We start from the raw sequence: 20,198 nt of genomic DNA, 5'->3' as shown, positions 1-20,198 counted from the left end.
AGGCCCAAGGTGGCAGAACTAGTAGCAATGGGTAGATATTACAAGGAGGCACATTTAGGATTGATGTAGCAATTCAACCTGTCCGGAAGTGGAATGGACTGCTTGAAGAGGTTGTGGATTTTCCCTCACTGAAGAACTTTACAAAAACATTGAATAAAAACTTATCTTGGGTATGTTATAGAGAAAAGGTTTTTTTAGATACGCATTGAATTAGGTGGCCACTACGATCCTTTCCAGACCTGTACTGTCATTGCATTTTACCACATCCCTCTTAGGATATAAGGAAAATGCTTTGTAAACCTTAAGATTCCCTTGAAAACCTGAGTGATCTACCTTGTGGGGTTTTGTGAGGAATCTCAAAGTGCTAAGTGACCTATTGTTAGATACATACTACTCTTTAGTGCTAGTAGACTATGAGCTCCATGTGGGCCATTGACAGTTTGTACCTGCCCCTAACAAATGTATATTTGAGTGGAGAGAAGATGTATTCATGTGACATACCCAGACAATGTTATTCAGTTGGACTTTGCATTGTCCAATGACAGGTTCTTTTTCTTTCCTTAATTTGAAACAGGGGAAAGGACCACTTGTACTTTCCAGAGAACTCTGTAGTGGATTCTTTCTTGGGACCACAGCCTCATCATAATTCCAAGCAGCTTTTAGAAGACAAAACAGTAGAACAAGAATCTATAAAGAAGCAGGTATCTTGTCCCGCCATCCCAGTACATGATACTCACAGTAGGAGAGCTGCAGAGAGTCACAGTGATTCACAGGTTCATCCTTTGAACAACCCCCCCACAAAGGACCTTCTCTCAGGTAGGTAATTCCCTGTTTCCCCCCTTTCTACTATTTCTTACTGACTGTGTGATCCTGGGAAAACTACTTAATTCCTTTAGGCCTCAATTTCTTCTTCTATAAAATTGGGATAATGATCATAGTAGCTACCTCATAGGACCTTTGTTATTTAAACAAAATAATAATTTATAAGATACTTTGTAAACTAAAGCTCTATATCAAAATGAATGTGCTACAAATAACCCTGAAAACCCCAAGTCAGTTTTTTTTAAAATGAATCTTACTTTTTTTAATAGACATTAAAATAATAATTTTAGAGGATTTTACTGAAAAGAGTCTGCCAAAATTTTGTGTAAAATGAATGGTTCTGCCATTGTGGAAAAGTTCAAGAACCATTGCTTTACATAACTATCAGATACAAGTATAAAAGCCTTGCTTCCACACAATTTAGTTAATACCAATACCGGAAATAGATGGCCCAAGCCAAGAGGGAGGAAGTGTCATATTCATAAAATGTGGTGTGGTAAAAGAGACCTTAGAACACAGAATATAAGAATGTGAAACACAGAATGTTGGACATGGATGCAGTGTTAAGCATGTGTAGAAGAAAGGATGATGAGAAGAAGTAGGTGAATTTGAGTTTTTCAAATATATTTACAGATTGGGAGGTAACACTGGTCATAAAGAGTATTCAATTTGGATTTGGAAAACCTAGATTTCATTTTGGGCACTACTTCTTAGTGTGTCTAGTAGTTGATTTAAGACACTTTACCTAAGATTCCTGACTGTAAATAGAAATTATAATGGTTGCAGTACATAGCAGTCTGGGTTTTGTAAGCTTTGTATACAAATGTGGAATAACTGGTTGAATAGGGGTAATCAAGGGATTGACTAGCATCTCTTAATTATTGATTTTTACTGGAAACTAGGAAAATTAGCATTCAGAGTACTACAGAAGAGGAATTTGTAGGCCACCGCAACTAGGAGTAGAGGACTGGTGGAGGTTGAGGAAAGGAGCAATTTGTAGAGAAAATTGGTAGACACACTAAAGTGAACCACATATAACAGAATCTCATTTTTAGCTGACGTAGGTGAGTTAAGATTTGCCTGTGTTTCAGTTATAAGAAAACAACAATTAGGTGTGCACCAAGTAGCCAATTGATCTTCCTACTAAAACAGAAGGTAAAAGGGCTTTACATCCTTTCCTTAATAAGGGGCGGTAATTGGGCAGGCTAGAAGAACTATCCAAGCAGAAAACAAACAAACAAAAAAAGTAAGGTAAATGAGAATTCAAGCTAGGACCATAAGTGTTAGTAGGTTGAAAGGCAACGCAAAAGCAGGAAAGGTCTTGGAAGGTACGTGGAGCTACATAGCATGGATAAGGTCCTTCCCATGGTAGATGGGTCTGAAAAGGAAACAACTTGTCATGAATACAAAGACCCATATCCACTATTAAGAGCAAAGTCTTTAATTATTGACCTCAGAAAGAAAAAACAGCCATCGTGGTGCTAGGCAGCCATGTTCTAGAACTGTATAACAATAGGATTGGCTGTCTAGGCTAGTAGTGATTTCCTTTTACTGGAAGTCTTTAGAATCTCAGTGACCACTTCTTGGAATCTTATAAAGGGATCAGCAAGTTGTTGGAATAAGTGACTTCTGAAATCCCTTCTAATTTTAAACAGTTAAGCTAAACAAGCATTTATTAAGCTAGGGATTCAAAGACAAAATCCAAATAGTCTCTACCTCAAGGAGAGTAACAACATGTACACTGATAGTAAATATGAAATATTTACAAATTAAATGCAAAGTAATTTGGTGAAGAGTGCCATACTAATTATTGGGGGGAAATCAGGAAAGAATTTTTCTAGGAGGTAGCATTTCAGCTCAGAATTCCAAAAGATAGAGAGGAGAAGGGAGAATACTCTAGGCATAGGGGACAGAGCTTGTTCAGGTGTGAAGTATGCAGTATCTTATATGGAGTATAGTATGGAGCAGGGCTCGGGAACCTGCTGTGCCTCAAAGCCACATGTGGCCTTCTAGGTCCTCGGGTGTAGCATTTTGACCGAGTCCAAGTTTTACAGAACAAATCCTTATTAAGGGGATTTCTTCTGTGATGTTTGGATTCAGTCAAAGGGCCACGCTTGAGGATCAAGAGGACCACATCCTTGAGGCCTCAGGTTCCCCACTCCTGGATAGGGTATAACAAGCGGTCTATTTTTGTTGCATTGTAGAGGCCATGAGATTGAATAACGTGAAATTAGTTCAGGAAAATAGATTGGAGACAGATTGTGGAGGGCTTCAGACACCAAACAGAAAATTAAGGGGATTAGGATAGGAAGTGGTTGATTGTGGGAATTGAGTGAACCACAATGACTCCCATCTTGTCACTCAATTATGGAGCTAGCTCAGTTTCCTTTCTATTTAATTGTGGGAGTTGGGAGAAAATCTTACTGTATGGTTTGAAGCTAGCCCTGCACAGTGGGAAGCTAGACCACCTCTCCCTGATGCTTATAGACCAGAAATTCAGTTGGACTCAGAGATTGATGCAAGGAGTTTTCTTATAATTATATGTTTCAGGCAGCCCACCTGTCTTATCTGAAAACTGGCCCTGTGCAGATCAATCACTGACTGTTTCTATGTTTCTTTGATTGTTTGGACACTTAGTGGGGAGTGGGACACCTCCTTTTCTGATTTCAGAGAATTGCACTTATTTACTCTCCCTGTCCCAACTTGGAACATCCCTAATCTTTCATCCAATTAGAAATCAGATTGCCTAATGTTGTATTGTTTCCTTTTAATTAATTGGCTTTATTTGATTGATTGTTTTTAATGTATAAAAGTCTGTCTCCCCCTGTATTTGGGGTCCACCTGTAAGCTGAGGAAGGGTCCTGGTCCCAATTTGTTTGGCAGTTGGCATGCATTGTTTAATAAATCGATGTGCTTGAAAGAGTGAACCTTTCTTTCCTCAATCATTTCATCTCTTCACCCACTATACAGAGCAGCTTGTATTTTGTTGTGGATGCAGTAGGAGCAACTAAAACTTTTGAAGAAGAAAATGATGTGCTCATAGGTATGCTTTGAGAATATGTTTGCCAGTTATGTGGGGGGTGGGGTGAGAAGGGAGAAACTTGAAGGAGGGAGGTCAGATTGGGAAGTTTTTGCAGTAATTGAGCTGAGAGATGATGAGGGTCTGAACTAGGGTGGAGATGAATCAGTGAAGAAAAGAGGACAGATGAGAAGATATTGTGGAGGTAACCTAAAGGACTTGATGATTGATGGGATACAGAAGTGAGTGAAAATGAACAATCAAACAGGTAGTTCTCAGATGGAGAAATTAAAGCCATCTATAGTTTTATGAAAAAATGCTCTAAATCACTATTGATTAGAGAAATGCAAATCAAAACAACTCTTGAGGTAGCACAGCATACCTGTCAGATCGGCCAACATGACAAAACAGGAAAATGATAAATGTTGGAGAAGATGTGGGAAAATTGGAACACTACTAATGCATTGGTGGAGTTGTAAAATAATCCACCCATTTTGGAGAGCAATTTGGAACTATGCCCAGAGGGCGATAAAAATGTACATACCCTTTGACCCAGCAATAGCACTTCTAGGGCTGTATCCCAGAGAGATCATACAAATGGGAAAAGGGCCCACATGTAAAAAAATATTTATAGCAGCTCTTTCTGTAGTGGCAAAGAATTGGAAATTGAGGAGATGCCCATCAGTTGGGGAATGGCTGAACAAATTGTGGTATATGAATGTAATGGAATACTGTTGTGCTATAAGAAATGATGAGCAAGCCGACTTCAGAAAAACCTGGAAAGACATGTATGGACTGATGCTAACTGAAGCGAGCGGAACCGGGAGAATGTTGTACATAGTAACAGTCATGTTGTGTGATGGCTGACTAGGATCTAAGACATCTCCAAAAGTCTCATGATGGATATTGCTATCCATATCCAGAGAAAGAACTATGGAGTTAGAATGCAGATCAAAGCATACTGTTTGCTCTTTTTTTTTCTTTTGTTTTGTCTCTTCTTTCTTGTGGATCCTCCTACTGGTTCTAATTCTTCTTTACAACATGACTAATTAATAATTATCCATATTTCATCTCTTGATAGGACTGGGTGGTGCAGTGGCTAGAGTACTTGGCACTTGGCCTAGAGTCAGCAAAACTTGAATTCAAGTCCAGTCACAGACATTTACTAGCTATGTGACCCTGGGCAAGTCAATTGACCTCTATTTTAGTTTCCTCAACTGTAAAATGGGTATAATAACAATAGGACCTACTTCCCAAGGTTTTTGTGAGGATTAAATGAGATGACCTATGCAAAGCAGTTAACACACAGTGCCTGTTACAAAGTAGGTGCTTAATAAATGCTTGTTCACTCACCTTGGTTGAAAAGCTATAGAATGCAGAATGAGATGTTTTCTGCCACAGCTAATGTGTACATTTGTTTTGCTTGTCTGTATTTGTTTGTTACAAAGGAAGCAATTTGGGGTGTGGACAATTATCAGTGTGGGGAGGGAGGATAGTAATGATGGTGCCAACAAAAAGTAGTCCAGAAAGAGACAAACAGGGCAGTTTTGGAATTACTGTGTCAAATTTTATACGTATACACACAGATATACACCTATACACACACATATACATACGCATATGTATTAGAATTGTATATAATAGAAACTCATGGTTTACTATACAGTTCTTATTTTCTTCTTGTTTGTATATGGAAATGATTATGTCTGTTAATGTTAAGTTTGTAATTTAATAATAGAAAAGAGTCGAACAGTGATAGGATGAAGGGACAAGGGATTCAAAAGTACAGGGAAATTTAAAGTTGTTGGATTAACTATAGTATCAAGATTTTGAATTCTTTAAGTCTGTGATTTATAGTTCTGTAATTTTAGAGCTGTAAGGGATCTTAGAGATCACATTGACCAGTCCCTTCATTTTAGAGGGGATGAAAGTGAAGCCCAGAAATTATTGCCCAGTAATTTGCGCAAGATAAGACAATAAACAATTGGCAGAAACGTGACTTAAACCTAGAGCTCGATTACATGAATAATATAATAATGTAAAGCTTTTTTTATAGAGCTTTAAGTTTTGCAAAGTGTTTTCTTTACCACCATATGAGCCAGACAATATGCAATGTTATCATCTCCATTTTACAGATGAGGATACAGAGGCTCTGAGAAATTAAGTGATTTGTTCATGATTATACAGCTAATAAGTATTTGAAGTATCTTTGATCCTGTTTCCTGTGTGCTCTTTCCATATCAACTATATCCATGATGCCTTTATTATATGTACTACAGTTGCTGTTATTTAATTTCTGGATTCTGAATTTTTTCTCTTTCTGTCCCTTTAGCCCTTTTGGAGCAAGGCAATAAACTCCGCAATGCCATGGTAGTTTCAACAATGCAGTCCTGTCCAGATGCTAATATATTGACAGAAGTTCCTCCTTTTCTGAAAAAACAGTCTGTCAAATCATTAGCTCAGTAAGTTTCAAGTGGAAATATCATCAGCTTATCAATTCTCAGTAATTGTCATCATACTAATGAATGAAAAAAATTTTTTAAATCTTAGTGTCAAGCTGTCATCTGGGATTGGCCCAGTGATGGCTGAGACTGTGCACACAGTTGAAGATCCCCTCCTCCCTTCAACTCAAAGTATCTTTGGTGAACATGACCCTCAAGTTGATGCCAAGGCAATACAGCTACTTCTGGGCAGGTAAAAAACACAGTTTTGTAACATAAAGCATTTTCAATTCAATACAAAAAGATAAACTTTTATTATGTTTTATGTGCAAGGTCCTAGGCATAAAGAGATTTTAAAAAGATAAGATTTTAAAGAGCCCCTGCTTTCTCGGAGCTGATAGTCTATCAGTATGTATATTAGTATCATGAAGATGAGAATGTTACATGGTAGCTTCCACCTTTTGAAGGTCTTCAAGACCCAAATCAAGCACCACCTTCTGCTTGGAGCCTTTCTGTATCCCTGTAGCTACAGGTTTTTTTTCCCTTGCAAAACTACCTTCTAAATTTCATGACGTTAAGGACTATTTCATTATTGTCTGTGTATTCCCACCACCTAATACAGTGCCTGGCACATAGTCTGCATTTAATCAGTGCTTATTGAGTGATTGATTGATTAATTGATTCTTTTTTTCAGGGTTTTTTTTATTTAGTAGCTTTATTTAAATTTTTAAATTAAACTTTATTTTTCAGTCATTGAAAATCTGCCTTCTCTTATTCCCACCTCCCCACTGAAAAATAAAGAAATACAAGACCCATTACAAACATATATAATTAAGCAAAACAAATTCCTATATAGGCCATGTCCCCACCTCCCAATAAATAAATAAATATCATACACGCATACACACACACACACACACACACACACACACACACACACACACAGATATTTCAGTCTGCACTCTGTGTTCATTACCTTTCTGTCAGGAGGTAGGTAGCATGTTTCACCATGAGTCCTCTGGAATTGTGGTTAGTCATTCCATTGACCAGAGCTCCTAAATCTTTGAAAGTTGTTTGTCTTTACAATATTATCAGTATTGTATAAATTGTACTCCTGATTCTGTTCGTACAGATCTTCCCAGGTTTCTCTGAAACCATCCCCTTCATCACTCCTTACAGTACAATAGTATTCTATCACATTTATCTACCACAACTTCTGCAGTCATTCTCCAATTAATGGGCCTCCCCTCAAGTTTCCAATTCTTTGCCATCACAGTAAGAGTTGCTACTATGAGTAATTCTGTAAATGTGGGTCCTTTTCCTCTTTCTTTGATGTGTTTGGGGTAAAGACCTACTAATGGTGTCACCAGGTCAAAGGATATGCACAGTTTAATAAATTTTTTTGGCATAGTTCCTAATTGTTGATAATGGTTTGACCATAACTTCACCAGTAGTGAATTAATGTACCTGTTTTCCCACATTCCTCCAACATTTGTCATTTTCATTTTGTTTCAACTGCTAATCTGTGGAATCTCAAAGTTATTTTCATTTGCTTTTTCTTATTATTGGTAATTTAGGACTTTTTTTATGGCTATAGATAGTTTGGATTTCTTCCTTTAAAAACTGCTTCTTCATCTCTTTTGACTATTTGTCAATTGGAGAATAGCTCTTATTCTTTTAAATTTGAATTCGTTCTCTGTATATCTTAGGAAGACCAGAGAAACTTACTGTAAAGATTTTTTTCTCATTTACCTACTTCTCTTATAACTAATTCCATTGGTTTTATTTGTGCAAAAGATTTTATTCTTTATGTAATCAAATTTTTTTTTGTGATCCTTATTTTGTTTGATCATGAATTCTTCCCCTTTTTGTAGATCTGACAGGTATTTTCTTCCATGCTTCTCTAATTTGCTTAGGATGTCACCCTTTGTGTCTAAGTCATGTGCCTATCTGGAGCTTGCCTTAGTGCAGAATACGGTGTTAACTGTTGATATATATCTAGTTTCTGCCACACTTTACAATTTTCCTAACAGTTTTTGTCAGTTAGTAAGTTCTTATTGCAGTAGCTAGGATCTTTGGATTTATTAAACACTAGGGTACTGTGCTCATTTGCTTCTGTATATTCTATTCCAAATCTCTTCCACTAATCTGATCTGTTTCTTAGCCAGCACCAAAATATTTTGATAATTACTGCTTTGTAATATAGTTTGAGATCTGGTACTGCTAGGGCCCATTCTCTTTTATTATTTTCTTTGAGATTCTTAATCTTCTGTTTCTTCAGATGAATTTTGTTACTGCTTTTTTCTATCTCTGCAATGTAATCCTTTTGTAGTTTGATTGGTATGGCACTGAATAAGTAAATTAATTTATTCATTATTATCATTTTTATTGCGTTGTGTGATCCTGATTGTGAACTGTATTTGAATTCTTTCTTTCTGGCTTCTTGTACTATTTTTTTCTTTGACCTGAAACCCCTGGATTTGGCTTCTTATTAAACTTCTTCCTGTGCACAAGAAAAAGAATGAGAAGGAATTGAATTGAATCAGTCAGTCAGCAACACCTGGGACACATGATCTATTTTCTTCTTTTATCATATGCCAATTTTCTGGTTGTGTTGTTGTTGTTTTGATTCTCATTTCTCTTTTCATTAGGGATCTGGAGCATTTTTCATGTGAATATGAATAGTTTGTAACTCTTTTGAGAACTATTTATTCAAAACTTTTGACCACTTAACTATTGGGAAATGGTTTCTGTAAGTTGTCTATATGTCTTGGATATCAGTCCCTTATCAGATATTAATACAAAGATGTTTTCCCAGTGGACTAACTTCTTTTCTAACCATAGTTGAAACTTAAGAATTTTGACAGGTGAAATATCGTTATTGGCAAGAAGATAGAATTATAGAGTCTGAAAACTTGGTTCCAAGTCTAGAGTTCATAGCTTACTTGCTATGTGATCTTGGACAAGTCACCCATAATCTGTAATCATTATCCCTATCATGCCTTCTTCACTAAGTTGTAGAGATTATGTTAAATAATGAGTTCTATAGTTCTTGGTAAATACAAAATGCCATGGTTGTGAGTATTTATTAGTTATAACTAGTAGGGGGGGAAAGCCATTATTTAACTATTAAAAACAGACCTCAAGAAAGTCTTCTCTTAAGGCAATTCTCTTTTCTTTGTTTTTTCTCCACAGTGCTGACAAGTCTCCTAGACATTACTGGGATGGCCTAGGTTCCCCTCCTGAATCCCTCTCACCTGGAAGTGATGCATACTGTAGCAGTGAGCTTAATGATCCTCAATATGATTTAAGTCTGCTGGAGAGCTTGTTTTATATGACATCAGTAAGTTCATTGCACTAGGGAAAATTCTTCTCAGATACCTCTCTATTTTCGATAGAGCACTAATAACCTCTGAGAGATACCTGAGTTCAAGTTCCAACTCTGACAGTGTGACCAATAGTCGTTTAGCCACACTGTTCATCAGTAAAATGTGTATAATGCTCTTATTATTTATTTCAGAAGCTTACTGTGGAGACACTATTGGAGTTTGAGTTGTTATTACTATTATACCCATAAATTCTCAACTGCATTGGTTGAATGTAATATTTGCTGTATTGTTTTGTGGCTAGAAGATTAGATACTTAATGATATGAAGTCATGGAGTCATCTACTATTAAGAGTCAGAAAGTACATTATAGATTATCTCCCTCATTTTATAAATGAAGAAACAGACCTAGAAAGGTGAAGTGACTTGCCCAAGCACCTTGCCCAAGATGCTTAGTGGCAGAGTTAGGATTCTCTCTTGCCTTCTGGTTCGGTTCTTCCATTTCACCATTGTTTTCTGAAAAGTAGAGTAGGTCATAGGATCTCTTTTGTCGAAGATATTTAAGAATGCATAAATTAATGTAGCAACTTAAGTGAAAGTCATTTCGTAACAGGGCAGATAACAAGATGATCTTTGGAAATTACTTTCCACCACTATTTCTATAATTTCCTTTTGTTTTCTGGTCTATAACTAGGATATTTATTCAGTTCCCTAGTGTAGACTTAGAACTGCTTTTTAAGAAAGCGTAGATAACTGAAGCTCTGGGATTACTGAAGTACTGGAAGATTTGTTTTTGAAGATAACTCTTTTTGAAATATATATGTAAGGGAAGTCACCTTGGAGGTCCTCTAATCTAGTCTATATCTGAACAGAATCCGCTTTATGCCATCTCCAACAAGTGACCATCCCTTGGTCAGACATCTAGTAATAAAGAACTCAGTCTGTGACAACTCATTCCATTATTGAGTAGCTATCCTTTTTAGGATGTCTTAAGATAATATTTGACTCCTTGTAATTTCCATCCAGGGATCATATTTCTGCCATCTGAGACTAAGTAGAAGAAATGAACCCTTTCTCCCATGTGGCTGCCCTTCAGATACTGGAAAACAGGCCTCACATTTTTTTTGTTACTTTCTTATATAAATTTATTTATTTTTAGTTTTCAGTATTCACTTCCACAAGTTTTTGAGTTATTCACTTCCACAAGTTTTTGAGTTCCAAATTTCTCACCCCTCCCCCACCCCAAGATGACATGCATTCTGAATACCCCTTCCCCTGGTCTGCCTTCTCTTCTATCTCTCCCCCCTCCCCCTTCTATTTTCCTGTAGAGCAAGATAGACTTCTGTACCCCCATTTCCTGTATTTCTTATTTCCCCGTTGCATGTGAAAACATTTTTTTTAAAACATGTGTTTTTAAAACATTGAGTTTCAGATTTTCTCCCTTCCTCCCTCCCCACCCACCCTCATTGAAAAGGCAAGCAACTCAATATAGGTTGTACATGTGCAGTTATGCAAAACACTTCCTTAGTAGACATGTTGTGAAAAACTAACTCTATTTCCCTTAATCCTATCCTGCCCTCCCATCTATTCTATTCTTTCTTTTGACCCTGTCCCTCCTCAGAAGTATTTACTTCTGATTAACCGCTTTCCCAACCTACCCTCCTCTCTATCACCGCCCTGCTCTCTTGTCTCCTTCTCCCCCTCTTTTCCTGTAGGGTAAGACAGATTTCCATACCCAAATGAATGTGTATGTTATTCCCTTCTTAAGCCAAATCCTATGAGAATAAGGTTCCCTCATTCCCTCTCACCTTCCCCTGTTTCCCCTTCACTGTGAGAGACTTTTCTTTTCGGTTTTTTTTTTGTGTGAGATGATTTACCCCATTCTACCTCTCCCTTTCTTCTCCGAGTATCATCCTCTCTCATCCCTTAATTTTATTCTCCAGATATGACCCCTTAATCTTCAACTCACCCTGTGCCCTCCATCTATCTATCTATCTATTTATCTATATATGCATACAATTTTTTTCCTTCAACTACCCTAATACTGACAAAGTTCTCATGAGTTACAAATATCATCTTTCCATGCAGGAATGTAAACAGTTCAATCTTAATAAGTCTCTTATGATTTCTCTTTCCTGTTTACCTCTTCATGTTCCACTGGAGTCCTGTATTTGAAAGTCAAATTTTCTGTTTAGCTCTGGTCTTTTCATCAGGAATGCTTGAAAGTCCTCTATTTCACTGAATGACCATTTTTTCCCCTGAAGGATTATACTCAGTTTTGCTGGGTAGGTGATTCTTGGTTGTAATCCTATCTCCTTTGCCCTCCGGAATATTATATTCCATGCCCTGCGGTCCCTTAATGTAGAAGCTGCTAAATCTTGTGTTATCCTGATTGTGTTTCCACAGTACTTGAATTGTTTCCTTCTGGCAGCTTGTAATATTTTCTCCTTGACCTGGGAACTCTGGAATTTGGCTATAATATTCCTAGGAGTTTTCCTTTGGGGATCTCTTTCAGGAGGAGATCTGTGGATTCTTTCAATTTCTATTTTGCCCTCTGGTTCTAATATATCAGGGCAGTTTTCCTTGATAATTTCTTGAAAGATGATGTCTAGGCTCTTTTTTTGATCATGGCTTTCAGATAGTCCAATAATTTTTAAATTCTCTCTCCTGGATCTATTTTCCAGGTCAGTTGTTTTTCCAATGAGATATTTCACATTGTTTTCTAATTTTTCATTCTTTTGGATTTGTTTTACTGTGTCTTGATTTCTCATAAAGTCACTGTCTTCCAATTGCTCTATTCTAATTTTTAAGGAAGTATTTTCTTCAGTAATCTTTTGGACTTCCTTTTCCATTTGGCCAATTTTTCTTTTTAGGGCATTTTTCTCCTCATTGGCTTTTTGGACCTCTTTTGCCATTTGGGTTAGGCTGTTTTTTAAGGTGTTATTTTCTTCAGTATTTTTTTGGGTCTCCTTTAGCAAGCTGTTGACTTGTTTTTCATGATTTTCTTGCATCACTCTCATTTCTCTTCCCAGTTTTTCCTCTACTTCCCTTACTTGCTTCTCAAAATCCCTTTTGAGCTCTTCCAAGGCCTGGGACTGATTCATATTTTTCTTGGAGGCTTTGGATGTAGGAGCTTTGACTTTGTTGTCTTCTTCTGGTTGTATATTTTGATCTTTTTCACCAAAGTAAGATAATATAGTCTGACTCTTTTTGCCCCTGCTTGCTCATGATCCCAGCCAACTACTTGAGTTTTAAACTCTTTGTTAAGGTAAGAGTCTGCTTCCAATGTGGAGAGTGTCCTGTCCCAAGCTTCAGGGGTTTGTGTAGCTGTTTTCAGAGATACTTGTAGGGACCTGTAAATTTTCAGTTCTTCCAAGGTGGTATGATAAGGGGCGAGGTGTTTGCTCCTTTCCTGGCCTGTGACCACAAGTATTCCTTTCTGTCCCATAACTGTGAGGAGGGGTTCCTCTCCACAGCCACTCCAAGCTCCACCACGCCAGCGCTCCTCCTCACCCCAGCACCACCTCCCAGAACTGTGACCCAGATCCACACACGGGCAAAGCAAGAGATTCCTGCCTCAGCACTGGCAAAGAGATCCCTGCAGTCCCTCTCTGATCAGCCACTGGATTCCCCCTCAGTCTGTGGGCCGGAAGCTCAGGAAGCAGCTGCCCCCCCCCGGGCCACACTCTTGGGAAATGGAGCTGAAACCCCAGCTTTCTCTCTGACCACCGACAGAAACAGACTTTTCCCACTGACCTTCTAAGGTGTCTTTGGCATTCGTGGATTGAGGAGTTTGGAAGCCTCCACAGCTGCCCCCGATTCAGTCCTCTGAGGCCTGCTCCAGGTTTGCTATGGCCTGCGCACCCATGCTGCGCTGCGCTCCCAGCCAGGCGCGATATACCTTTCTGATCAGTCATGCAGGTTGTCTTGGGCTGGAAATTTGTTTCACTCTGTCTTTTTGTGGGTTCTGCTGCTTCAGAATTTGTTTAGAGCCATTTTTTATGAGTATTTGGAGGGGTTTGGGGGAGAGCTCAAGCAAGTCACTGCTTTCACTCTGCCATCTTGGCTCCGCCCCCCAGGCCTCACATTTTCCAGGCTAAATATCTTCAGTTCTGTCAACTGTCCATCATATGACATAGCTTTAAGACTTACATATATATATATATATACATATATATATATATATATATATATGTATCTCCTGAGTACCGAACTCTGGATATGCTCTACCTTATCAAAGTCTCTTTTAAAACTTCATAGACTTCCTCTTTTAACATCAGCTCTTGATTCCATATGACTCCTTTGCTGAGATCATTGTGTGCTTAGGCAGAAGCTAGATCACCACCTGTGGAAGAGGTATGGAGGACATTCAGACTTTGAGTAGGATTTGTACTAGGTAACTTCTGAGGTCCGTCCCTTCCTCTTTAGATTCTGTGATTCGATGTGTGCAGCTTCATGTTTACCTTCAGGATGAAATATTTGAGCCTTTGCTCTAAACTTGAGTTTTGGTTCCCTCTCTTATTCTGGGACCATAATATTATAAAATGTTAGTGCTAAAGGGAACAACAGGAATTATCTAGTCCAACCTTAGCTTTTTCTGTTTTATGAAAGTGATCCCGAAGTAGAAGACAAAAACAACCCTATAATTGAATTACTCAACTGTAAAGCCTAGAAAAGGGGAAATGACTAAGGTCATACAACTTTTAGTAAAGTTTCAACTTAAACCTTAGTCTGCTAATGCCCAGTCCAGTGCTCTTTCCACTAGGTCAGGCTGCTGATTGTGGAGAATAGAAGCTGGCTGTTCTGTTAGGCTAGGTGTGAGATAAGAAGATCCTGAATAAGAGTGATGGTAGTGAGAATGGAAGGGAAGAGTTATTCTTGCATGATACAGTGCTTTGAACATAGTACATGTTGGAGATGGAAAAAAGACAGTATTTGGTGACTAGTGTTTTGTAACTGGACAGATATGGAAAGTGGGTGTTAATGTACATTCATTGTTTGACAGACATTTATTGACTACCAACTATGTGCAGAGTTCATTACTAGGCTCTTGGGGAGATAGAAGGCTTATGTAAGGCAAAATTGTTCCCTGCACAGAATTTGTAGTTTCATATAGGTGTTCTTAACCTTGAATCCACTGGTCTTTGAATAGATTTCAGAAGGTACATGAACTTGAATAGGAAAAAATTACATCTTTATGTCAGTATAATTGGTTCCCTTTGTAATCTACATATTTTGTTTTATGCATTTAAAAATGTTACTCTGAGAAGGTTGTGCATAGGCTTCACTAGACTATCAAAGGGTCCATGACACAAGAGTTTTAAGAACCCCTGTTATAGTAGGAAGATAAAACAAACAAAAGTAACTGTTATGTACATTATATGATAAATGCATCAGAGAGATACAAAACAATGCCACGTGTGGTGTGAGGGGAAAGATCCATAATGACTGAGGAGGTAAAGCAGTACTTTCTACAGGAGGTGGCTTTTCCTTTGGATCTCAGAGAATGAGGAGAAAAAGACTTCCAGGAATAGGGAACAGCATGACTAAGGTAAGAAATATATAAGGCATGTCAAGAAGCAGGTGGTCTCAGTGCATTGTATAGATGAGGAAGCTGCCTCAGAGATGGAGTAACTTGATGACACCCACACAGCTGGTCATTGTTGAAGCAGAGATTTGTACCCAGCTCTCTTGATCCCAGGTCCAGAATTCTTCATACTGTACTACTTTTACTCTGATGCTCAATAGAACATTGCCTTTATACTTGATTGGTTCATTCTAAGAGGCACTTCCCCTCCTTCAGGGGCATGTTTAGGAGTCCTGGACTTAAAGCATCTGTTATTTCTTTCACCATGTATTGTGAGGACACCACTTTTGACAGTGAAGTGGTGTGCCCCAGTGAGAATGAGTTTTTAATGGAGATGCCTATTTTGGAAATTTATTCTCATGAACTGAATGTGTAGGCATTAAAATATAATCTAAGGACTGATTTAAATAGCAAATCACAATGTGTAATGGAAATCCCTTGGGTTGTTGAGGCATCTTTTTTGCTTTTGTAAAATATCCACGAGTGAAAAGTTTAACAGCCTCTGGGGAAATTGTTGGCCCCAAATTGGTTAACTTCTCATGTTTCTTTTTTGTTTTTTTTCCTAATATTCATTTGAAGAAAGCTGATTCCATTGTGAGTGATGTTCACAGTGAAGATGATGACAGAATACCACCTGAGAAAATAGTCCAGTCAAGAAATATTGCCCAGCATTCCAAGGACGGTAAATTTGGGTCATCATAGTCAAAAGAAGACAGCAGTGGGAAAGAAACCTAAGTAAGCCTCTCTATGAACATTTCTATAATAACTGACAAGATCTACATACCATTAGCTAGCCATGTGACCTTGGGAATATCCCTTTCCCTTTCTCATCCTCAGTTTCTTCATGTGTAAAATGGGGGTGATAATAATAGCACCTACCATATAGGGTTGTTGTTAGGATCAAATGACATAACACAAAAAGTGCTTATTGAAACCTTAAAGTGTTACATAGATGTTATTACTAGTAGTAGTACTAATAGCAATAGCAGGATTGAACTAGAATCTCAGGGGTAGGTAACCTGTGGCCTTGAGGCCACATGTGGCCTTCTAGGTCCTTAAGTGCAGCCTTTTGACTGAATCCAAGTTTTACAGAACAAATCTTTTTGTTAAGGGGGTTTGTTCTGTGAAGTTTGGATTCAGTCAAAGGGCTACACTTGAGGACCTCAAGGGCCACATGTAGCCTTGAGGCCAAAGGTTCCCCACCCCTGAATTAGATAATAGTTAAAGGTCCTCTTCAGATGTAGTTCTCTATAGTTAAAAGACAGCTTAGTAAAGTAGAAAGAGTTCAGGACTTTGAGTCTGGAGACCTGAATTCAAATCCTCTTTCTCAGAATTTACTAAGCATGGAAGGAAATACAAAGTACAACACTCAAAGAACACAGATATTATGGAGAGAGACAAAGAAATTATTGTAATACAAAATATTATATAATCATAACATTAAAACAGAATGCCCTTGAGGTATGAAGGAAAAGATTATTACCAACCAGAGAGTTTAGTCATAATTCTTGTACTACTTATCCTGTAGAGTTTTGAAGAAAGCTCTTTGTAGAGTGCTTTAAGTTTCAGGCTGACATTAACAAGGTCTTTTGGATCAGAGATTTAAAGCTGGAAGTGACATCAGAGGCCATCTGCTCCAATCTCTTTTTATAAATGTGAAAACTTAATCCCAGGGAGCTAAATGACTAGCCCAAGGTCACACAGAAAATGAACCTCAGAAACTAGTCCTGAACCTGGTCCTCTGGGTCCATAGTCAGTGGAATAGTTCCACTCTGCCCATTGCATCATATAAAATACTATAAAAAAGGTAAGTTATTGACAGTATTAAGGTTTTGTAAAAGGTTTTCTCCTCTGGTGTCTTCTAACATGCTAAAGCAAAAAGTGAGATACTCTGTCTTAATTGTGTAGGCAAAAAACTTATTTCTGTAATAGCCCTGGTAAAGGACTAACTAGTCTCTTTACCTATGTCAGAAGTCAGGGAGTAAAGGCCATTAGAAGTTCAAGCAGTAGTTCAAGTCATTATTGGCCATCCAGTTTGTCTGAATGACCTTCTAGAGAGAAGTTTACAGAGTGTACTAGATTTTGGTAACTTCAGTGCTCAAAGGATCCATGAATTCATCAATACTCTGTTCATTGATGTAGCTCATAGCACCTCTTCTCATTAGTAGACAATCTTCATGAATTGCTGTGGATAAAAACATTGATTATCTGTTAGTCACTTAATACATTTTTGTTGATTTATTTGTTTGTTTATTTTAATCAGGGTGCAGTAGTTACAATAATAATAATAACCCAATTCTCTGAACTCTTTTCAGAAGTTCTGCTCTGCAACCAACATGCTCAGAGAGTCCCAGGAAAACTGAAGTAATCACACTGAGTTTAGATAGACTGGCCCTGTTGGGTCGAATACGCTCAGCCAGAGTTGTCATTGAAGCCCTGGGAGTACCCCCAGAGAGTCCCCAGATGACTCCAGGCAAAACAAGCATACCAGCCAGACCGCCTATATCAACTTCAGCCAGAAAGCGGTATGCTTGGATTCCTCTCTCTTCCCTCCTACTTATTTCCCTCTCCTTCCTATGGCTTCCCTAGTGAAGCTGAAGCTGAAGATTTTGGAGGACATCTGTACTTTGCTCTAATACAAATAGGGAGGCCAAAGAAGGAATAGAGGGCCAGGCTAACCAAAAGGATAGTGCTAGAGCACTTAGTGATTTGCCAGAATTGACACTTATTCAACACACATTTATTAAATACCTATTATGTGCAAAACACAAAGGAGGTAAGACATGGTACGTGCCAATAGGGAGTTTGTTTAACTTTGTAAAACATATTCACTAGTAAACTACAATAAAAATAAAAGGTAAGTGTCTAAGAAAGGTGCAAGGTGCTTTGAGACCTCTGCAAAGGGAAAGATTAACTCAGACTTAGGAGATATGAGAATGGAGAAATGGCATTTGAGCTGGATCTTGAAAAATGGATAGTCTTTTAGCAAGTTAACATAGGAAGCAGGAGAGAAAGGCATTTCAGGTATTGTAACAGTATTAGCAAACATGAAAAGTGCGTGATATTCTGTAGTACAGCGAGAATCGCTCTTTAATGACTAAACTGAAAACACAAGTTTCCTACCAGTTATGAAGGATCTTGAATGCCAGGTTGATCGAGGAGTTTGGACTTTAAAGTGGAAACAGTAAGGTGCCACTAAAGAATTTTGGGTAGGCTACCAATGATATAATCAGAAAAATTACATAGATTTGACATACTGTTTTTGAAAGGTTGCCATGCAAACATATTATGTTATTCATTTAGTTCTGGGTCCTGTATTTAAACTAACAGGTCTTGAATTAAACCAAGATCTAGAGTTAGAAAAGAAGTAATTTTCATTTGCTAAAAATTTATTCAGTACTTATTATGTGCAAAGCATTGTGCTAAAATCTGAGGATTTTGTTGTTGTTCAGCTGTGTCCTACTCTTCACGACCCCCATTTAGGGTTTTGTTTTTTTTTTTGCAAAGATACTGGAGTGGTTTGCCATTTCTTTCTCCAGCTCATTTTACAGGTGAGGAAACTGAGGCAAACAAGATTAAGTGACTTAAGCAAATAAGTGTCTGAGGCTAGATTTGAGTTCAGGTCTTCCTGACTCCAGGGCTGGCACTCTATCCACTGTACCACCTAACTGCCCCTGAAATCTGATGTCAGAAAGATGCAAATAATAATTCCAGCCTCAAGGGCCTTATAGTATAATACAGGAGAGAAGATGTGTTCACAAATATAATACAAGGGAAAATGTGATAGGGGAAAGCAAGTTGTGTCCTCTGGAGATCTTCCTGCTGCAATTAGATGACAACCACTGGTCAGGGATATAGGGGCCTTTCTGTTGGATTAGACTAGATGACCTGTGACATCTTTCTGTAATTTTGTGAGTGCACTAGTAGTATCTTAGTAGGGAGAGATCACTGTCAGTGGAGGAGATCCATGAAGGCTTAATGAACAAGATGCAGTCTAAGCTGGGCTTTATCAGGAAAGAAAGACTTTAGTTTCAAGTAATTGATCAGTTAGTCTGAAAGGCTGCCCTAGCTTTAAGAGTTCTAGAAATTCTTATGAGTATTGTAACTTTATTAGTATTAGTTTAAAGCCTTCCTTGATCTTCTGCTTCAGAGAAAAACAAACTTTCCCTTCTCAAATAGTATTTAATCATGTCCTATGTTGTATTATAACTTTGTATCCAAGCCTTTTCTCCTCTTTTAGTCTGAATACCCTGAGGATTCAGAGTCTCCCTTCTGTGTCTCTCTGTCTCCACTACCACATAACACAGTGCTCTGAATATGATAGGCATTTGAAAAATGTATGTTGTTGGCTCAGATTCCTAAAATCTAGCCTCTGCTCAGATTCTTAGAATCTAGCCAATACCTCACAGTCTCTCAGATTCCTCAAAAGTCTGGCTAATATGTCTTTGGCTGGAAAAAGAAAAGAAAAGAAAAATGTGTGTTGCATTATTTTGGGGAATAGTGTAAAAGATATGCAACACTTTTTTACATGCATCTAACAGAGGTTACGTCAGCTATCCTCTGAGGTCTCTTTTAGGTCTGGGATTCTATAGTTCTTTGATTCTTAATCTTTTAAAGTCAGCAGGCATTCATTATGCACTTAATATGTGCCAGGCTAAACATGAGTAATATAAAGATAGGTAAAAAATTGTTACTGTTTTTAAGGAGTTCACAATCAGATGAGTGAGACAATCTATAAACAACTGTGTACAAACAAAATATATACAGAATAAATTGGAAATCATCTCAGAGGGAAGGCACTAAGATTAAGGACAACTGGGAAAGGCTTCTTGCAGAAGTTGGAATTTTAGCTGGGACTTAAAGGAAGCCAGGGAAGCCAGAAGGTGGAGATGAGATAGAGCATTCCAGGCATGGGAACAGCTAGGGAAAATGCCTGGAGTCAGAGATAATGTCATTTACAAGGAACAGCAAAGAAGAACAGTGTCATTGGATCACATGCAGGA

At 38.0% G+C, this 20,198-nt stretch overlaps 1 protein-coding gene across 1 annotated transcript in view; it reads left to right on the top strand.

Annotated features, from left to right (window-relative positions):
• The window catches only part of C2CD3 (C2 domain containing 3 centriole elongation regulator), a 152,607-nt gene that overhangs the window by 30,402 nt on the left and 102,007 nt on the right, over nt 1-20,198 (top strand). The window contains 7 exon segments of the mRNA XM_020989582.2: nt 575-816; nt 6,174-6,303; nt 6,392-6,535; nt 9,478-9,625; nt 15,775-15,873; nt 15,875-15,930; nt 17,511-17,720. Of these exon segments, the coding sequence (XP_020845241.1) occupies nt 575-816; nt 6,174-6,303; nt 6,392-6,535; nt 9,478-9,625; nt 15,775-15,873; nt 15,875-15,930; nt 17,511-17,720 (1,029 nt within the window).

The sequence above is a fragment of the Phascolarctos cinereus genome, unplaced genomic scaffold (assembly GCF_003287225.1).
Source record: "Phascolarctos cinereus isolate Bilbo 61053 unplaced genomic scaffold, phaCin_HiC Scaffold_726;HRSCAF=1367, whole genome shotgun sequence".
NCBI lineage: Eukaryota > Metazoa > Chordata > Mammalia > Diprotodontia > Phascolarctidae > Phascolarctos > Phascolarctos cinereus.
Note: the sequence above shows the minus strand (reverse complement) of the source record. Positions and strands in the feature narration are given on the sequence as shown.